Source organism: Enoplosus armatus, chromosome 11, assembly GCF_043641665.1.
Source record: "Enoplosus armatus isolate fEnoArm2 chromosome 11, fEnoArm2.hap1, whole genome shotgun sequence".
In the NCBI taxonomy this organism is placed as follows: Eukaryota; Metazoa; Chordata; class Actinopteri; order Centrarchiformes; family Enoplosidae; genus Enoplosus; species Enoplosus armatus.
This window is the reverse complement of record NC_092190.1, coordinates 11,768,640-11,785,291: the sequence shown is the minus strand read 5'-3', so window position 1 is coordinate 11,785,291 and position 16,652 is coordinate 11,768,640. Positions and strand designations below refer to the sequence as shown.

Here is a 16,652-nt window from a genome sequence, read left to right as displayed (position 1 = left end):
TTTAACACCTTTGTTCTGCAAAGGCTCTTTGTCTTAACAGCAAAGCTTTGGCCAAAACTACCACAGGACAAATTGTAAACCTTTTATCCAATGATGTCAACAAGTTTGATGAGGTAATTATCTATGTTTATATATTTAAGTTGATATTTTATATGTGACATACTCAATAATACAGACCATACCTCAGTTATTCTTTCCTCTTCATTGTTTCCTTACAGGTAACATTATATTTGCACTTTTTGTGGATTGGGCCTCTACAAGCAGCAACTGTTATAGTATTGTTGATGTATGCGATTGGCCCATCATGCCTTGCGGGAATGGCTGTCTTCTTCATCCTGATGCCAGTACAGACCATGTTCGGACACTTGTTTTCGAGCCTCAGGTTTGTAAGTCATTCGCCAGATGTATCAGATATAGATAACAGTTTTCTCTACTTGTGAAAGGTTTCTGACTTGTGTTGTACTGGTGCCACTGCTGCTATTTCTGTCTGTTCTTTTAGGGCTGAAACGGCAGTGTTAACAGATGACAGAATACGCACAATGAATGAAGTCATCGCTGGGATCCGCGTTATAAAGATGTACGGGTGGGAGAAGCCTTTCGCTGCATTGGTGGATGAGGTCAGAAGGTACAGCAATTCCTCCTCATGTCTATTTATTGTAATTTCTGATGAAATGGTACAGTTATGATACAAGTAGTAGACAGTATGATAATGTTATCCTGTTGTGTCCGTTTTTTCATACAGGTGAGTAAAGAAATTAATGAGAAATGTTAAAAAACATTAACAACTCCTGTAACCTGCCTTTCTTGTAAATTAACAAAATGAAAGAACAACAAATGGTCCTGTATGCTGTCAAAAATGATAATGTATGTTAAACAGCATTTACTGATAACATGTCTTGTTACTGTACAGAATGGAAATCTCCAAGATCATGAAAAGTTCCTACCTGCGTGGCCTGAACATGGCATCTTTCTTTGTGGCCAGCAAGATCATCATCTTCATCACCGTCTGCGTCTACGTACTGACAGGAAACACGTTGACAGCTAGCAGAGTGTTCATGGCTGTTTCCCTCTACGGGGCGGTCAGACTCACCATCACGCTCTTCTTTCCCTTTGCTATAGAGAAGGTCTCCGAGTCTCTCATCAGCATCAGAAGGATTCAAGTAAATACACCGCAGATTCAGGCCATATTTATAACCAGTGTGTGTTGATTACTATCTATGGAAGCTGAAACCCTGAATGTGATTCTTCTTCAAAGAAATTTCTTCTGCTGGATGAAGTTGCTCCTGAGCATCAGGGGCTTCCTGCAGCAGACAAGAAGGACTGCATGGTGAAGATTCAGGATTTATTATGCTACTGGGATAAGGTGAGAATTGGTGTGGGTAAGGTGTCTCTCCTTTCTATTTATACATTGCATGCGGCAATCCTTAGACCCCTCAAAGGTTACATTGTGAAGCCTCAGGGACGAACTTGTGATTTTGAGCTGTATAAGTGAACCCGACATTAACAGACTTACTGAATAGATACTACATGGCGGTGTTTCAGTTCATTTACTCTTTCTTACAGATGCTCGAGGCTCCAACTTTACAGAACGTGACTTTCACAGTGAGGCCAGAGCAGCTGCTGGCAGTAATTGGACCTGTTGGAGCTGGGAAGGTCAGGTCTGTTCTCTGGTCTCAGGTTTATAGTCATGCACACACATGATTATAAACCTGAGATGTTAAGTTAATAATATAATATAATGAACTGTATTTTTCACCAGCAGTATAGCGTTGAGTCAGTGTTGAGGTTTTGCCTTATAAAATGACACTGGGTCCATTAAATTTAACTGACACAATTGAGAATATTTTGATGGGTAGGAAATACCAACATTCCTTCATTTGACCATAAATTAATCCTGTTGTTGCATGGTGATAGTGCTAGCAGTTCTTGTTGAAGCTAATGGGCAGCTAGCTGCTAGATAGTTAGCTTGTGTGCAGACAGAAGAATGCATTCTTCATTCATTTTTGCTTAACTGAAATGCCATTAAGTAATTGTCTTTTGGGAAATATACTTATTACACATTTTTACTGAAAGTTAGATGAGAATATTGATATCCCTCTCGTGTCTGTGTGGTAAATATGGAGCAAGGAAGACTCTTAGCTTAGCATAAAGACTGGAACCAGGGGGAAACAGCTAGCCTGGCTCAAGTCAAGAAATACACCAGAACCTCTAAAATTAAATTAACATTGAACGTTAAATGTTGCACGTTGTTTGTTTAACTCATAAACAAACGGAAATGTGCTGTAACTGTTTCTTTGTACCCAAAAGTCTTTATGCTAGGCTAAGTGAATTGTCTCCTGGCTTAAGTTCCAGCGGTATCTATCTTTTTCATCAGTATAAGTATATCAGTATAATAGTATTCATTAACTCTCTGCAGGGAAGTGTCAGAATTGTTCTTTAAATCTGAATTTGTGTTCTGTGTTTGTGCACGTCAGTCCTCGCTCCTCAGTGCTGTCCTGGGAGAACTGAGTCAGGAAAGTGGTGTGGTCGTGGTCAAAGGAGAGCTGACATACACTTCTCAGCAGCCCTGGATTTTACCTGGTACGATTCGAAGCAACATCCTTTTTGGCAAAGAGCTCAACCCCCAGAAGTATGATAGAGTTCTGAGAGCCTGCGCCCTCAAGAGAGTGAGAATCACATCAAGTCACGTTCTTGATTATCACATGCTCAGCTGCTCATTCATACTGTGTAGTATATTAGAAAATGTTTAACACATCTAGCTTGTAGTGGGTCCAATTTCGCTGTGAATGACTGGTAAGGGTTTCATTTGGACCCGGTTCAGGACATGGACCTGTTGCCAGGTGGTGACCTAGCAATGGTCGGGGACAGAGGGGCCAACCTCAGTGGAGGACAGAAGGCAAGGGTCAGCTTAGCAAGGTGTGCTGGATAACTATACAGTAATGCACTTTTTACTCTAATGTCAGCGACAGAGATAACCTATTGTGTGTGTGTGTGTGTGTGTGTGTGTGTGTGCGTGTGTGTGTGTGTGTGTGTGTGTATTTTTTAGAGCAGTGTATCGGGATGCAGATATCTACTTGCTGGATGACCCACTCAGTGCTGTGGATGCTGAGGTGGGAAGACACCTCTTTGAAGAGTAAGTCTTGTTACTAACATTTCCAACCTTCCATGGAGAAATCCAGTTGAAAGTACATATCAGTTAAACAAATGTTATTTATTATGTTGCTATGTAAGCTGTTGTTTCATTTTGGCATAAAAATATTTGTTTTCTTCAGGTGTATTTGTGGACTTTTGAGGAAGAAGCCTCGTATCCTGGTTACTCATCAACTGCAGTATCTGAAGGCTGCAGATCAAATTATTGTCCTAAAGGAGGTGTGTGTGCATGTGTGTCTATATTCATGTGTGTTTAGAAGAGTTTACATGTAAAGAAGAACTCTGCCACATCTGCCCATGTCTAATTCCACTGAATTTCCCAGCTCAATAACAGCAATACTACACCCAAAATCTATCTTTTGAGTATCAAACACCGTAAACAAACCCTTCAGAAACCCTGCAAACCCTGTAGACTTAAAGGTTGCTTTCAACTGTTTGTAGTTACGTGAAGGCACCAGATTCACAGTGATTACACACAGCTGCTTGCTGCTCTTACAGGCTTGATGAACTCCTCAACCATACAATATACTGTATGTGCAGTTTGCAAAGTTAAAACAATGAAAATTAGTTTTCTATTTACAAAAGAAAGAAAAAAAAGAAATATTCTCTCTGGGTTTGTTACTCCGAGCGACCCCTTCTAAACTAGACATAGCCATTTTAGTCAGTGTTGATATAAAATAGAATAATAATATTGATTAGCAGCTATTACCACGGCTTTGATCAGTAAAAAAATAACAAAGAAACACATGACGACTCTCTGCACAGTGGCATAAGCATTAGCTTAAGTAAAACACTGGAAAAAGCATGCTTTTACTTTCTTTATGGTTGCATGGTTATAATATCCATAAACATGACACTAATTTATATATCAACCAAGACTATTTTCCACAATACTGTTGTCCTCTTCCAACATGGTGGGAGACATCCAAGAACATTCTGTGAAAAGCCTCAACACATTTGATGAATTTGTGTGTCAGGAAGAATTTGCCTTTTTGTAAGAGTTTAAAAGTGTATAGAAAACTGCAGAGACCATTACTTCCATACATGTTCCTTTTATTGGTAAAGCTGTCAGGGGCACATGTTCCTCTGCTTAAATAACATGCCACTTACAGAGTTCTTGAGCTGTTAACTGCATCTCTTTTTCTGTCATTGTCAGGGTCAGATGGTGGCACGAGGGACCTACAATGAGTTGCAGGGCTCAGGACTGGACTTCACTTCCCTGCTTAAGGAGGAGGAGGGCCAGGAGGAGGAGAAGCAAGGCACGACCCCCATCCCCGGGACTGTCTCCCGCTACCCCCATACGCTCTCTGACAACTCAATGTCCTCTATGTCCTCCCTCTCCTCCTCTCGGTACTCTGTGTTTGAGGGAACAGAGCCACTTGCAGTGGTAGGTATATTTGAAATATTGACTATAATTGATAAAAGGCGTTTTTTATCTTTAAGCATTCGAGTATAGCAATCTCACTGAGGAAAAAGGCTTGTTGTGCTTTCTACCAGCCACTAGAGGGCAGAAGGTACTCATCTTTTCCCTGCTGCTCATTATAGCCTGATCTGAAGTGTTGCTGGATGATGCATTTACACCAGTGTCTATCTGTAGGTAGTGCATCCGACAGAGGAGGAAAGCCGCTCAGAAGGAAACATCGGCCTGCGTATGTATGTGAAGTATTTCAGGGCAGGCGCCAACTTCCTGGTCCTCTTTCTCCTCATTTTACTCAATGCCCTAGCACATGTGAGTCAATTTCTTCAATTAATTTGGTGTGTGTTTTCAAGCAGTTTTGGAAAAATACAACACATAATTTTTCTCTCAAGTGAATTTTTCCATTACATTGAATGATTGACAGCTGTGATAAGTGTTTATTTGTGACATTATTTTAATATTTAATCTTTTTTGTGTGTGTGTTCAGATTACATTTGTTCTACAGGACTGGTGGCTTGCTTGCTGGTGAGATTTTGTTTCTTTTGCTTCCTGTGAAAAACATGAGTGCTGGCAAAAAGTGGGAATAGCAGGTTTTTTAAGCCAAACATGGTGTTTTTTTCTCAGACTGGAAATGGTTGATGATTTACAGTTTTTCTCAATTGTTTACAGACATTTTCTGCAAGCAAACCTCATATTCTCAGATCTCTATACACAAATCCAAAAACACACGGCAAAACTCTCACACACACACCATCATATGAATAGACATTTCTAAGAACCAGTTGAACACTGAATTGAACACACTTTATCAGTGTTACACTTACTACAAATGTCTGTTGTAAAATATATATTTTTTCCCCCAAAATACTGTATACATCCCAACAAATGTTCGATGTGTAAAGTGTTCTACATACAGAACAAAAGCGTTATTTTCTAGAACCATGTTGTAAATACTGTGTAGGTACGAATACTGTTCTAATTTCATACATACATGAAACATACTTTCTATTTACAGTACTACAGTCCACTAGCAGTACTGTAGTACAGTAATCACTGAGTACTTTATTGATATGCAGTACTACAAAACTGTAATGAGATGAATAGATTTCTTACCTATTCTCATTTTGGAAAGTCCAAACGATGGATGCTACTGTGAGCCTGCTCTGATTGTACAGCCTCCATTAGTGCTAGACCACCAAAGAGGTCAGAATCTCATCAGATATTATGGCTCTCCTTGCTCCTCCTCCTCCTCCTCCTCCTCCCTGTCCTCCTCCTCTTACTCTCACTCCTCTTGCTATGCTTCTCTCTCCTATGTTGGCATCCAGAACAGAAGAAACCCACTTGTGGCCCTTTTTATTGATAAAGATCTCATTCCTAATTGAACAAATGTGCAACATGTGTATTGCCCATGTGTATCATTTTGAAGGGCAGTGTGTTCCACGAGAGATTTTGTTCATTGTTCAATTGTGTGTAGAACTGAGTGTAACCTGAGTTTAAAACAGGAAATGTAATGCTTGTAATTGGTTCAGAGGGTTGGTACACAAGTTACAGGTTGTGGGCATTGTGTCTCAAGTACTAGTGTTAGTGTGTAAACAATTGAGAAAAACTGTTATAGAAGACGACTGAACCAAACTGTTTTTCTTAGCATTATCTTTCACGTGTTGAAACTGACCTTGTGCTTCAGGAAAGGAGGAATGTGTTTTGTATAGTGCATTCATGTTGCAGCTTTCTTTCTTCGTTGTGTTTATTTGTCCTTGTGGATTTTTGGTTCTTTTGTGGCTGATTTGCAGGGCCTCTGAACAGAAGCACATCAATGTGACAGCGCACCTCAATGGCAGCTTCCCTCGGCAGCTGGACCTTGACCTGTACCTAGGTGTTTACGCAGGTGAAGATCACTGAGCGCACGTTGCTTTTTGTGTACCGCCGAGGCTTTGAATACGCCAGCCATTCAATGAACAGATCCACAGTTCTTTGGCTGTGGCCCAAGGCCTTCAAGGCCCAGTGTATGTGTACATGGGCCTCAGCTGTACAGGGAGATAGCAGTGATTTTCTTGTTCTCTGCTGCTGGATTGCTCTGACTGTCTCCCTGTGACTCCCAGCCTCTTCACTCTTTCAGGCTTTGTATTCACAGTGATAGATCAGCATTTAAGACATAAATACATAATTGAAGGAAAAGCTCAAGTGGAATATATCAGCTTTTTTTGTGTCATACAGCATGCTTAATAATGGCACCTTAAATGCATAGCTGACCTTGGAACAGGCACAAGGATAGCATTGTGGTATGCTGATGGATTTTCTTTTTCCTGTGCTTTTGTCAGGTTTAACAGCCACTTCAGTCGTGTTTGGCTTCCTTCGCAGTTTGGTCTTCTTTAATGTCCTGGTGAGCTCGGCCCAAACCCTACACAACAGCATGTTTAATGCCATCCTCCGGACCCCGGTACACTTTTTCGATATCAATCCAATTGGTAAGTGGCTCACCTCCTCATCAAGTTCTAATTTAAATAACTGATAACCAACAACTTGTTTACAGCATGGTCAGGGTTAGTCAGGAGGGATGAGATGATTATGAGATGTGAACATCCAGTGGGACCTGCGGTAGAAGTTATTGTTCTAACATTTCACCACTAGAGAGCAGACTGCTACTTACTTTGTCATGTTTCCATCCAAACACCCTTTTGCCTTAAACTCCATAGTTTGTCATTGCTATCAAGTTCTATGTAATATGATAACTTACGTTTTCAAATGTTAAACATTTTCATATAAAGATTTTAATGATTTTATTATTTATTATTGATTTTTTTTAATGTAATTTCTTTATAAATATAATAAATAACTGATATATATTAGATAGATATATCAGAAGATCTAATATTAACTATAATATAAAGACATTTAGTCGTGCAAGCTTTAAGATGGCTTTTCTGTTTGTGGGATTCATGACGTTTAATATCTGACTGTGAAAGCACTTGCATCGTAAAATTCACTGCTGGGAAGTAAAGCCTGTTTAACCAAGAGGCCAATACAATACAGCCTAAAAACCTTGTGATATGACTTAATATAAAGCCATAATGTATTTAAATGTGTAAAGAGAGCACTATCTTTTTTTTATTGTGAGCCCTAACAAAAAGCAAACAATCATACTGAGTAAATACTGTTTGCTCTAGATCTTGGACAGTGTTGTGTTTGCACTATGGAGCTGTGCAAATACAGACGTATTTGTCTTGTGCGCTGTATCAGAAATCTTCGATTATTTCATTAGCTTTGTAGGCTGTAGCTGCTGGGTCAATGGAGTGGGCAGATGGGCATGATTTTAAAAGTGAGCAAACACTCCAAACATGTCTGACTTTACTCAGGGAGTGCTGCTGGATTTTCTTCAGCCGTGCTTTGCACCACCTTTTAAATAGAAACCAATAAGACTGAGAGCGTGTTTCAAGGTTTGTTTAAATCATTTGCAAAATGTTTTGCTGTTATTTTTATCTATATGATTTTTCTGGTATTAAGGAAAGACCTCTATTAATTAGGTGAAGTAATGTCACTACAAGCTGTCATTCATATCCAAAGTCAACTGTCAAGTGGCCCACTTTGATAACTTTAATTTTTCTGGAGCATTGTTCACCTGTCAGCAGATAATTACTCAGCCTAATCTCTTCATAGTGACATGCATGTACAACACAATCAGCTCGGGTGGGAATTCTCAACAAGAAGGGAACTTGTATCTGTATAATGAGTCATAATAAGCTGGTAACACAAGTCTAAATATGATTTGAGGGTGTTCGGGAGCTTGCGGTTTCTTCTGGCATTAGAGGTGGGTGCAGCGACAAAGCTTTCCTTTGCAAAGCTGTGTTTGGCGCAAACACCACAGGTCTTAATCTTTGGCTTTTGTTTTTACTGCTGCCGTTGTGTTACGTATTGGACTACCTGGTGGCTTATCTGGGTGTGCCTTGCTTGGTAATCTACACACGGGAGGAGGACAAACACTTTGAATAATGTAATAATCTGTTTAATAGCGCAGCAAAGGAGAGGCTTAACAGACACTGCTATCTGATTGCTGTTGTGCTGCTATCAGTAACCATTGTATGACCAGTCCAGTCATTACAGCTCAGCCTCCAGGCTGGCAAACAACGCTGGACTGGATTTATAGACAACTGTCCCAGAGACTGAGTTTCTTTTGTCCTTTGTCAAGTCAACAGTAGATTAAACATGAACATGACCTTTTTTTATCTATACAATATAAATAAGTTTCACTTTTTTACGTATCTTCTCCTGCTGTGTTTTTCAACTGATTCATTGACCTGAGTGAAACCAGGACCAAGACAGCTGCTGTCAGCTCTGCCGGTTTTCTCTCACTCTTCTTTCTTTCTTAATGTTTTTCCTTCAGTCTATGGGATTTTTTTCCTTCATGAAAATAAATGCTACTCCCATCACAGCTGCTTCCACATCCACCACTGTCTTGCAATAAGTGTGAGTAATTTGTAACTGTGTGTTGTTAAGGATTTGACAGCTGTTTACACGTGTAAGTGATAGGTGCGCTGAACAGGCCCTGTGTTTGATAGCTGTCCATGGAGTTAAAGGTTACCATTTCAAGCGTCACTGCACAAAGGTCTTATTTGTTATTCTGTGAATGTGGTTTATAACAATAGAGTACAGCAGTGGTGAATTATGATTGATGGAGAGTGGCTGTATCAGCCACTGAATGCCTCTGCGCCATTTGAATCATGTGTCTGTCTTATCTTTTGTGCTGTGTGGAAATAGTTGATTTCCAAGTTGGTGCTTTTGGTGATTAAAACCTTTTATATTTTTTGACAACGCCATTTGATGAGTTTGAAGATATCTAGATGGTGTCGATAACGCTACAGATTATTATGTGAATTTATATCACTTAATATATTCACGTAACTCAGTTTTAGCAATATGTACAGTTACAGCTGTTCATCCAAATGTGATCCAGTTAGAGCAGCACAGACAGCGGTGGATGTGTTGAGCTGATGTTGATCCCTGTAATTTAGTGTCATTGAGTGGGCTAATCCCCTCAGAGACTGCAGGCCAGGGCTTCAGCTCATCAGCACAGCCAAGGAGTGGAGTTTCAGTCAAAACACACACACATACACTTCTACCGTCCCCCCTCTCACATCAGCATAGTGGGCCATCTCAGTGCTAGGTGTCACTCAGTTGCTGTTGGCGCAGGGAACATTAGATCTTCTGTAGTCAGTGATGTGAGATTCTAATTGTGTCTACAGAGGCAATGTTTTTAATGTCTGTATTTCAGGTCTGGGGATGCAAGAGTGTTAAGAGCGAAGTGGAGGAAGTACTGCAGAGAGGATGATGATATCGAGGTGTGTAAATTGAATGTGGAGATGGAGCCGTGTGTGTGTGTGCAGTATGGCTGATAGGGCTCCCCCTCGCTCGGCACTTCCACTATTTAATTGCATGAAAGGGAAGGAGAGGAGATTGCAGGAGCCTGGCGGTGTGAGCGAAGAGAATGGATTTAGAATGTATTAGTATTGGCAGCAAGGCGCCGGCGGTGGGAGGCTGCCCCAGGCCCCTGGGCCCTTCATGGAAGTGCAGGTGAGCTGTGCCACCTCCAGCCTTGGCAGCCCCCTCCCCAGTCTTCCTTCATTATCGCACTTGCCTCACTGAAAGGCCCCTCCAACTGCACCGGGGCCCACACATGGAGCGGCTCTGAGTCGTCCCCTTATCTTGATGTTTACAGGGAACAGCGATTTGCCACACGCCCTGCTCTAGCCGGACCCCACTGTTCCATTTCTTTAAGTGTGATTGGGGGCCCTGCTCACCTAATATCTCCACCTAAGGGGCCACCTTAGTTGGGAGGGCTTGATATTTCCTGAGCCTGAAAAAGTGGTGCAAATCACCCCTGGAGTCTCAACCATGAGAAATTGTTTGATACTAATGCTGCTGATATCCTGAAACGTCTATACCCCTCTCTACACAATAGGTGATATTGTTGACAACCACCCATAGTGATTGAAGCCATTGTCCCATGCCGATCTTACCTCATAGGCATTTCCATGCAGTGAATGTCTTTGTGTAACTGCATCACTGTAATGTATCCCCTCTATAGTCTGCGCAGGATGGAGAAGGGTCTTTACTTCATCCCCTTCGAAACTCTCTGTTAACTGAGCCGCTTGTCAAACAGCTGATAGCTGACTGATGTTCTCTGCTCTAACACCCTCTAACCATGGTATGATGTAACCCAGAGAAACCTATCCTTTTCTTATTGGCATTGTTTGTCAGATATGCATGAATTTGGGTCATCTATGGCTTAGACAGTAAAATTACATAAAATATTATTGGATCTTCCACAAACACAGTTTGACAAGTCCTCCCCCCATTCCCAGGCTAAAGCAGCAATATTCTACACTAGTATAGTAGCAGCTCTACCCCCTTGCTTGAACCTTCCCCTCAGGATGTCTGTATGCTAAAGGGGCACTCACACTGTGAATAAGATTAGTCTGCCTCCAAGTGTACAACATGCTTACGCCACTTGACTTTGAATCAGTACTGATTTGGAGCATTGCTGGGTTGTTGTGGGGAATAATGCTCTGGCTGGGTTTATGCAATGGCTGTTATGGGGAGCCCGGCCTCGTCTGCATGCATGTTTTTAGGCGGGAGCGGCATTTTGGATAAAGCTGTAAGCTGCTTACGGCCGTGGAGAGAGGTGATTACAGGGCCCACCTCCATAGGACTGACTGGGAGGCTGGGAGGCAACTTTTAGGTCAGCGGTGCCATGTCTCCACCACGCTTCCAGAGTGCCATACCACCACATTCTGCCAACGTGCCGCTCAGCCGTTCCCTTTCTCGGTCCCGTACCAAGTCCCACCCTGTTTCATGGCCTATTCTGTCAGTCTAGATAAACTCATCTGCATGCTTGGGCGGTTAGTTTCACTTTATCAGAGGTTGTACCTTAGATATGTGAGTGCTGCTTTATTTAGATTCTCCTCAGACAGATATTATTGTTTGCTTAGCGATGTGTCACTGTGAGAGACAATGGGTGGCTTAAGTACAGTATGAAACAATATGACACCATTTTGGAGGCGCTTTGGAGGGAATGTATAGACTACACACAGCTTGTGTGTGTCTTTTAACTTGAGCCCAGTTCTAGTAGTGGCAATGCTGGCACTGCTCTAGTACCTTTTTTGTCTGCCTCTGAGAGTCTGAGGGCTGCCTTCAGGGACAGAGATAGAGAAAGCCTTTCTGTCTTGCCTGCCTTTAGGTAGTGTAGTGTGGGGATTTGCTATCACTGACCCTGCAGTAAACAGTGTGTGAAAGCAGCTGGAGTGTAATCTTATGTGCAGTGGGATCAGAATAGGGGAGCAAAGTTACTAAAAGAGCCACAATAAAGGGCTGCCACAACACCTGCAGAGCACCAGCCAAAATAATGAACACCTGAGCAGATTGGAGGCAACTCAATTAACGTCACTGACACTGCCAGTCAGAACATAAAGGCAGGTACGCAGCTTCTGTTGCCCTTTTGTTTTCAAACAAAAGGTTCCCTCACGTATTCAGCCAAGAGTAGGGCAGTCTTTATGAAATGCTAGACAAATAATGATTCATTGTTTAATCCAGATAAGCCTGTATTTTTCATCTGATAGCACACTCACTGTATATGCTCTTTCCTATTAGATTGGAGAAGACTTTGGTAACAGTCAATACTCTAGTGACACTGGAGGAAATTTAAAGAAACAAAATATTGTTTTTAGTAGAGAATATCTGTATATGACAAATGTCATATAGGGACTATTTTAAGTTAGATCTGCAAATTGCATTAAATGATGAAGTGTTTTCTCTCTTTTTTTCTCCTAATTTTACCATATTAATTGTGATTGTACAAATGATACACCTGACATCTTTATAACCAATAAAACAGAATTCTGCTGTCAATTGTGTGATACTATCTTACACACATCATCTAATCTTTTTTCTTTTGTGTTGTTTCCCAGGAAGAATCCTCAACAGGTTTTCGAAGGACATCGGTTACCTGGACTCTCTGCTCCCATGGACGTTTGTGGACTTTATCCAGGTGAGTCTCACCTCGGCAGGTTTGGTCGCTGGCGCTGCAGCATGGGAAGGCCATTTCATGCCTGGCTAAACCTGCTTTGTGGTCCGGGTCCCCTAATCTGGAAACAATTACTGTAGGATTACCCGCCAGCGCAGCCCAGCGCCTGCACAGATTTAATAAAAGTGTGCACATAGGCTGAGGGCGTGGCTCCCTCAGTGTGACACAACAGAAGCGGCATCTTCAGAGAATGTGTATGGAGACTATGCAAGTGATTGGGAGAGAGAAAGGTACCAGAGGGGAAATAAAGGCCACAGGATGATGGGTCCGATGTGGAGGAAAACAGTGGGGAAGTGAGGGAGGGGGTGACAAGGATGATGTGTTTAGTGGCAAAGAGAAGAAGTGTGAGCAGCAGGCGTACGATGTGTTTGCAGGAGTGAACTGGAAGCGTGGTAGAGGGGGAAGGGGACAGGTCAGTTGGAACAGATCCAGAGCGGGACTTGCCCCTCTCGGCGCAATTCACCTAATGCTCTACAGTCTTCCGGGCCTGGTAGCCAAGGGCCACCCTGGTGCATAACCAGGTTAGGTTACCAAATGCCACCCTGCCACCGTGACAGCCATCTCCCACGAAAGCCTGCGGAGATGAGCCAGCTCATGCACCTAGTGCCACAAAGAAGGGAATGTTCGCTGCACAATTCGAGGTAGAGGAGCAGGCGTGGCTCTTTGGTTAGGGCCAAAGAATAGAACAAAGCCACACTGAAAACGAATCCCCCCTCCACAATGCCTGAGTGATGTTTGTGGCAGATACCCATCTCACAGTAGACAAAAGCCATCTTAAATGCTGAAAGCACAAAAGATCATACGCACAAAAGCTTTTTGTCTGCTATAGTTTCCCTCATTTTGATAATAAGGTGAATAATGGCTGGAGTAAAATAATAACTTTGTTGAAGGCCCATAGGTCCAACTGAAAACAGTGAAAGTAGACTAGTACTCACTGTACTTCATACATATCCATTCCACCACATTAGTTATTACCCATGTTATCATGAAATACAAGTCACAATACTATTTTAACCACATGTCTGTGTTGCAGTGAAAAACGGCACTTCATGCAGAAGAGTAAACTGTCAAAATAAGACTGGATATATCATGTGTGCGTTGTTTCTGCCGATCTTCTGCTGCATCAGATAGTGGGAAGTGATTGTGTTAGTGGACAAAGGTGGCATCCTTTGGACAAAACACTTTTGTTTGTGCTGCTTTGCTGCTCTTATTTGCAGGTGTCTTTCAAGGAACGGCCTTTAATGCTTTCAGGAAGGAAGATTTTCACTCTTTTTATCAAAGTATTAGCCGCGCAGAAAAGCTGCTGATCCTGACTATTGTTGCTCATTCGTGGAGGGACATTTCCCCATAGTCATTGTTTAAATGGTTGTCAGGGGGGAATAAAGTGAAACTTCATAAACAATGCCCTAACTGGTTTATCTCTCTCTATGGGGAGAGGCCGCTTCTGTGCGGGGATTTGCACCAGAGCCTCCCCCTTTATGATGGTGTAAGCACTTCACAGCCCCTCAGCACTGCCCCCATACCCGCCTAACAAGGGGATTCCCTCAAGCTGGGGGAACCTGGTTACACCCCAGAGCCCTATTTTTTTCACTGGTCTCATTTAGTAGTAATTTAGTGTATTGGGAAATAGGCTCTTTCTCTCTGCTCTTTATGGTCAGCGGACAAAGACAGAAATGTCAATTAAAAACACCTCAGGCTTTGGGGACTGTCGGCTTTTGTGTAGACTTGACCTTTAAATCCTGAGTTGCCTCTATTTTCACAGAGGGGGCAGAGGAGGAGGGTAAGACAATAAGGGGTGAGTACAGGGGTCTTTCAGTGGAGGATTTTGTGTGAAGGCTCTTGACCAAGTCACACCACTAACTGTGGGGTCCACAGCTACATTCATAGGTCTTCTCAACCATCCACGCAAATTAATTTTGTCAGCATGTGTATGCTAAGACATCGGCTGACAGTTACTTTCATTTAAGTGGGACTTTGCCTGGTCTCACTGATGTTAATGGCATATAAACATGCATAAAGATGGGCTCATGAATTACAGCAGTAAACCCTACAGTCATCTGGAGAGAGAGAAAACAATGTGCATACGGGTGAGAAAAAAAGAGGGAGTGCATGTGTGCAGTTTGCAGACACAAACCCAGCACAGAAGACACGCACAAACACAGAGCAAAGATGGCTATTGTCTGAAAAACACTGGCGGGTGGATCGTTGTGTGAGTCTGTATATTGTGGCACATTGTGTGTCAGGCCTTTTCAGTGGCTTTGTGGGATATGAGAACTGCTGACGTAACCATGAGTGCTGTAGGATGGGATTTCATCGGCTTTCTCTGCTTCTTTACCACGCTGCTGACAGAAGAAGTGAAGAATGCACTGGCTCCAGGCGTTACACAGGTTATCCTGGGAAACACAGGAGATGGTCCTGTGTGGAAATATATAGGCTGTGCCATAAATCCCCCTTGAGCATTGTTTTATGACAGTGCCATTGTCTTCCTACACAAGGTGACACAGAAAGGTGAGAAGCCTACAGACTAGCTATATTACTTGTTTTATTCACTTTATTTGTCAAATTAGTGTAAAGATAAACCAAAACACAAGAAAACAGCATTGTATGTGTGTGTGTGTGTGTGTGTGTGTGTGTGTGTGTGCGTAACTGGCCACTCAGCAATACCACACATGGTCATTTGATGGCGAGCATCGGCCAGCAAAAGCTTCCAGTGTGTGTATGTGTGGTCTCTCATGATGCTGCGGTCCAGCACCTCAGCTGCTCTGACTCAGACATTCAGGCCGGACAGCCCGGGGTCCTTTTGAGCCTGGGAACTTACATAGACCCAATCTGATCCAGAATCTCACCTCTTGTCAATATGACGAAGATAAGGAAATCTGTGCTTCCTGTGAGTGACTTTTGGTATTTGTGAATTTGCTGTTTTCTTACACATTTGAAAATGTTTTTGTGTTGTTTTTTCAACAGGAAGAGAAAGGAGCAATGACTGAATGAATGAATTTGCCGGACACAAGTGATTTATAGTAGTGAGAGAGAGAGAGAGTGAGAGAGACCGTATTTCAAAGCCTTTCTCTTATTTCCAAAATGGGGTTGGAAATCAGCAGCTTGACTGAGCCCAAATAAGTGACTTCTTTTACCTTTTCACAGCACACAAAGGCCTAATCCTAGGACTACTTGAGCCACCAATGTAGACAGCGACTGAGACCACCACAGTATGTGTCAGACCCTCCTCACCACACACAAAACACATTGACTGCAGCTTTATGAAGTGAAAATGGCCCAGAAAGGGAAAATGTGAAGGAGGTGTCCACAGTCATTTCTCCCAAAGAAAGGCCACAGCATCTGGGCATTTAATGCTAAAATAAAGCCCAAAGACAGAGCAGAATGGATTGGGTCACTCCTATTGTTCCAGAGCCCAAGTGGAACGGCCCTGTTTTGTTTCAGTACCACTGACCCTTGCAACTTATTGTGCCGCTCTGTCACGGAAAAGTGTGGAGTAAAAAAAAGAAAAGAAAATTCCAGTGATGACAGAGGACTTCTTTTCAGGATTTTTCTTCACCATGCTTTCCCCTCCTTTCCTGTTTTGTTTGCACTTTTTTTTCCCACTGGCAAATATTGCACACTGTCAGTAAATAAAGGGAGGATGAAAAGGGGTTGTAAAAAGCGCACTGATTCCTTGTGTCCGCAGGGATGTTTAATTAAAGGCAAGTGTTTATTTTCTGCTGCGGAACAACAGTCGCTATCATTGCAGAACACAAATATAGCAATTAACTTCAATTTTCTACATTTCTTTGGACATCAAAGAGCTGATGGAATCATTGAGAAAATAAAGCAATTAGGGTCAGCAGAGATCTCAATGGTCTTTGGACACAGCAGTGTGCCCAGTTTGCTTGAATGACTGAATCACATGCGTGCGGGAGCTTTCTTTTCTTGCTAAAGAGCAATTAGCGGTAATTCTTTATTTAAACTGTTTGTATACAAAACCTTTCATCCTTTTATCCACTTTTATGTACA

At 42.2% G+C, this 16,652-nt stretch overlaps 1 protein-coding gene across 2 annotated transcripts in view; it reads left to right on the top strand.

Annotated features, from left to right (window-relative positions):
* Window positions 1–16,652, top strand: part of LOC139292473 (ATP-binding cassette sub-family C member 4-like) — a 35,644-nt gene that overhangs the window by 2,932 nt on the left and 16,060 nt on the right. The window contains exons 5-21 of one of the 2 annotated variants that reach the window (XM_070914821.1): window positions 24–113; window positions 219–382; window positions 500–625; window positions 911–1,160; window positions 1,256–1,363; window positions 1,564–1,653; window positions 2,475–2,666; window positions 2,822–2,916; window positions 3,047–3,133; window positions 3,273–3,369; window positions 4,307–4,537; window positions 4,620–4,664; window positions 4,748–4,879; window positions 5,055–5,092; window positions 6,358–6,452; window positions 6,886–7,032; window positions 12,526–12,605. In XM_070914821.1, the coding sequence (XP_070770922.1) occupies window positions 24–113; window positions 219–382; window positions 500–625; window positions 911–1,160; window positions 1,256–1,363; window positions 1,564–1,653; window positions 2,475–2,666; window positions 2,822–2,916; window positions 3,047–3,133; window positions 3,273–3,369; window positions 4,307–4,537; window positions 4,620–4,664; window positions 4,748–4,879; window positions 5,055–5,092; window positions 6,358–6,452; window positions 6,886–7,032; window positions 12,526–12,605 (2,067 nt within the window). The remainder of the gene's footprint in view (window positions 1–23; window positions 114–218; window positions 383–499; window positions 626–910; window positions 1,161–1,255; window positions 1,364–1,563; window positions 1,654–2,474; window positions 2,667–2,821; window positions 2,917–3,046; window positions 3,134–3,272; window positions 3,370–4,306; window positions 4,538–4,619; window positions 4,665–4,747; window positions 4,880–5,054; window positions 5,093–6,357; window positions 6,453–6,885; window positions 7,033–12,525; window positions 12,606–16,652) is intronic. The other variant, XM_070914822.1, reaches the window with a different exon arrangement.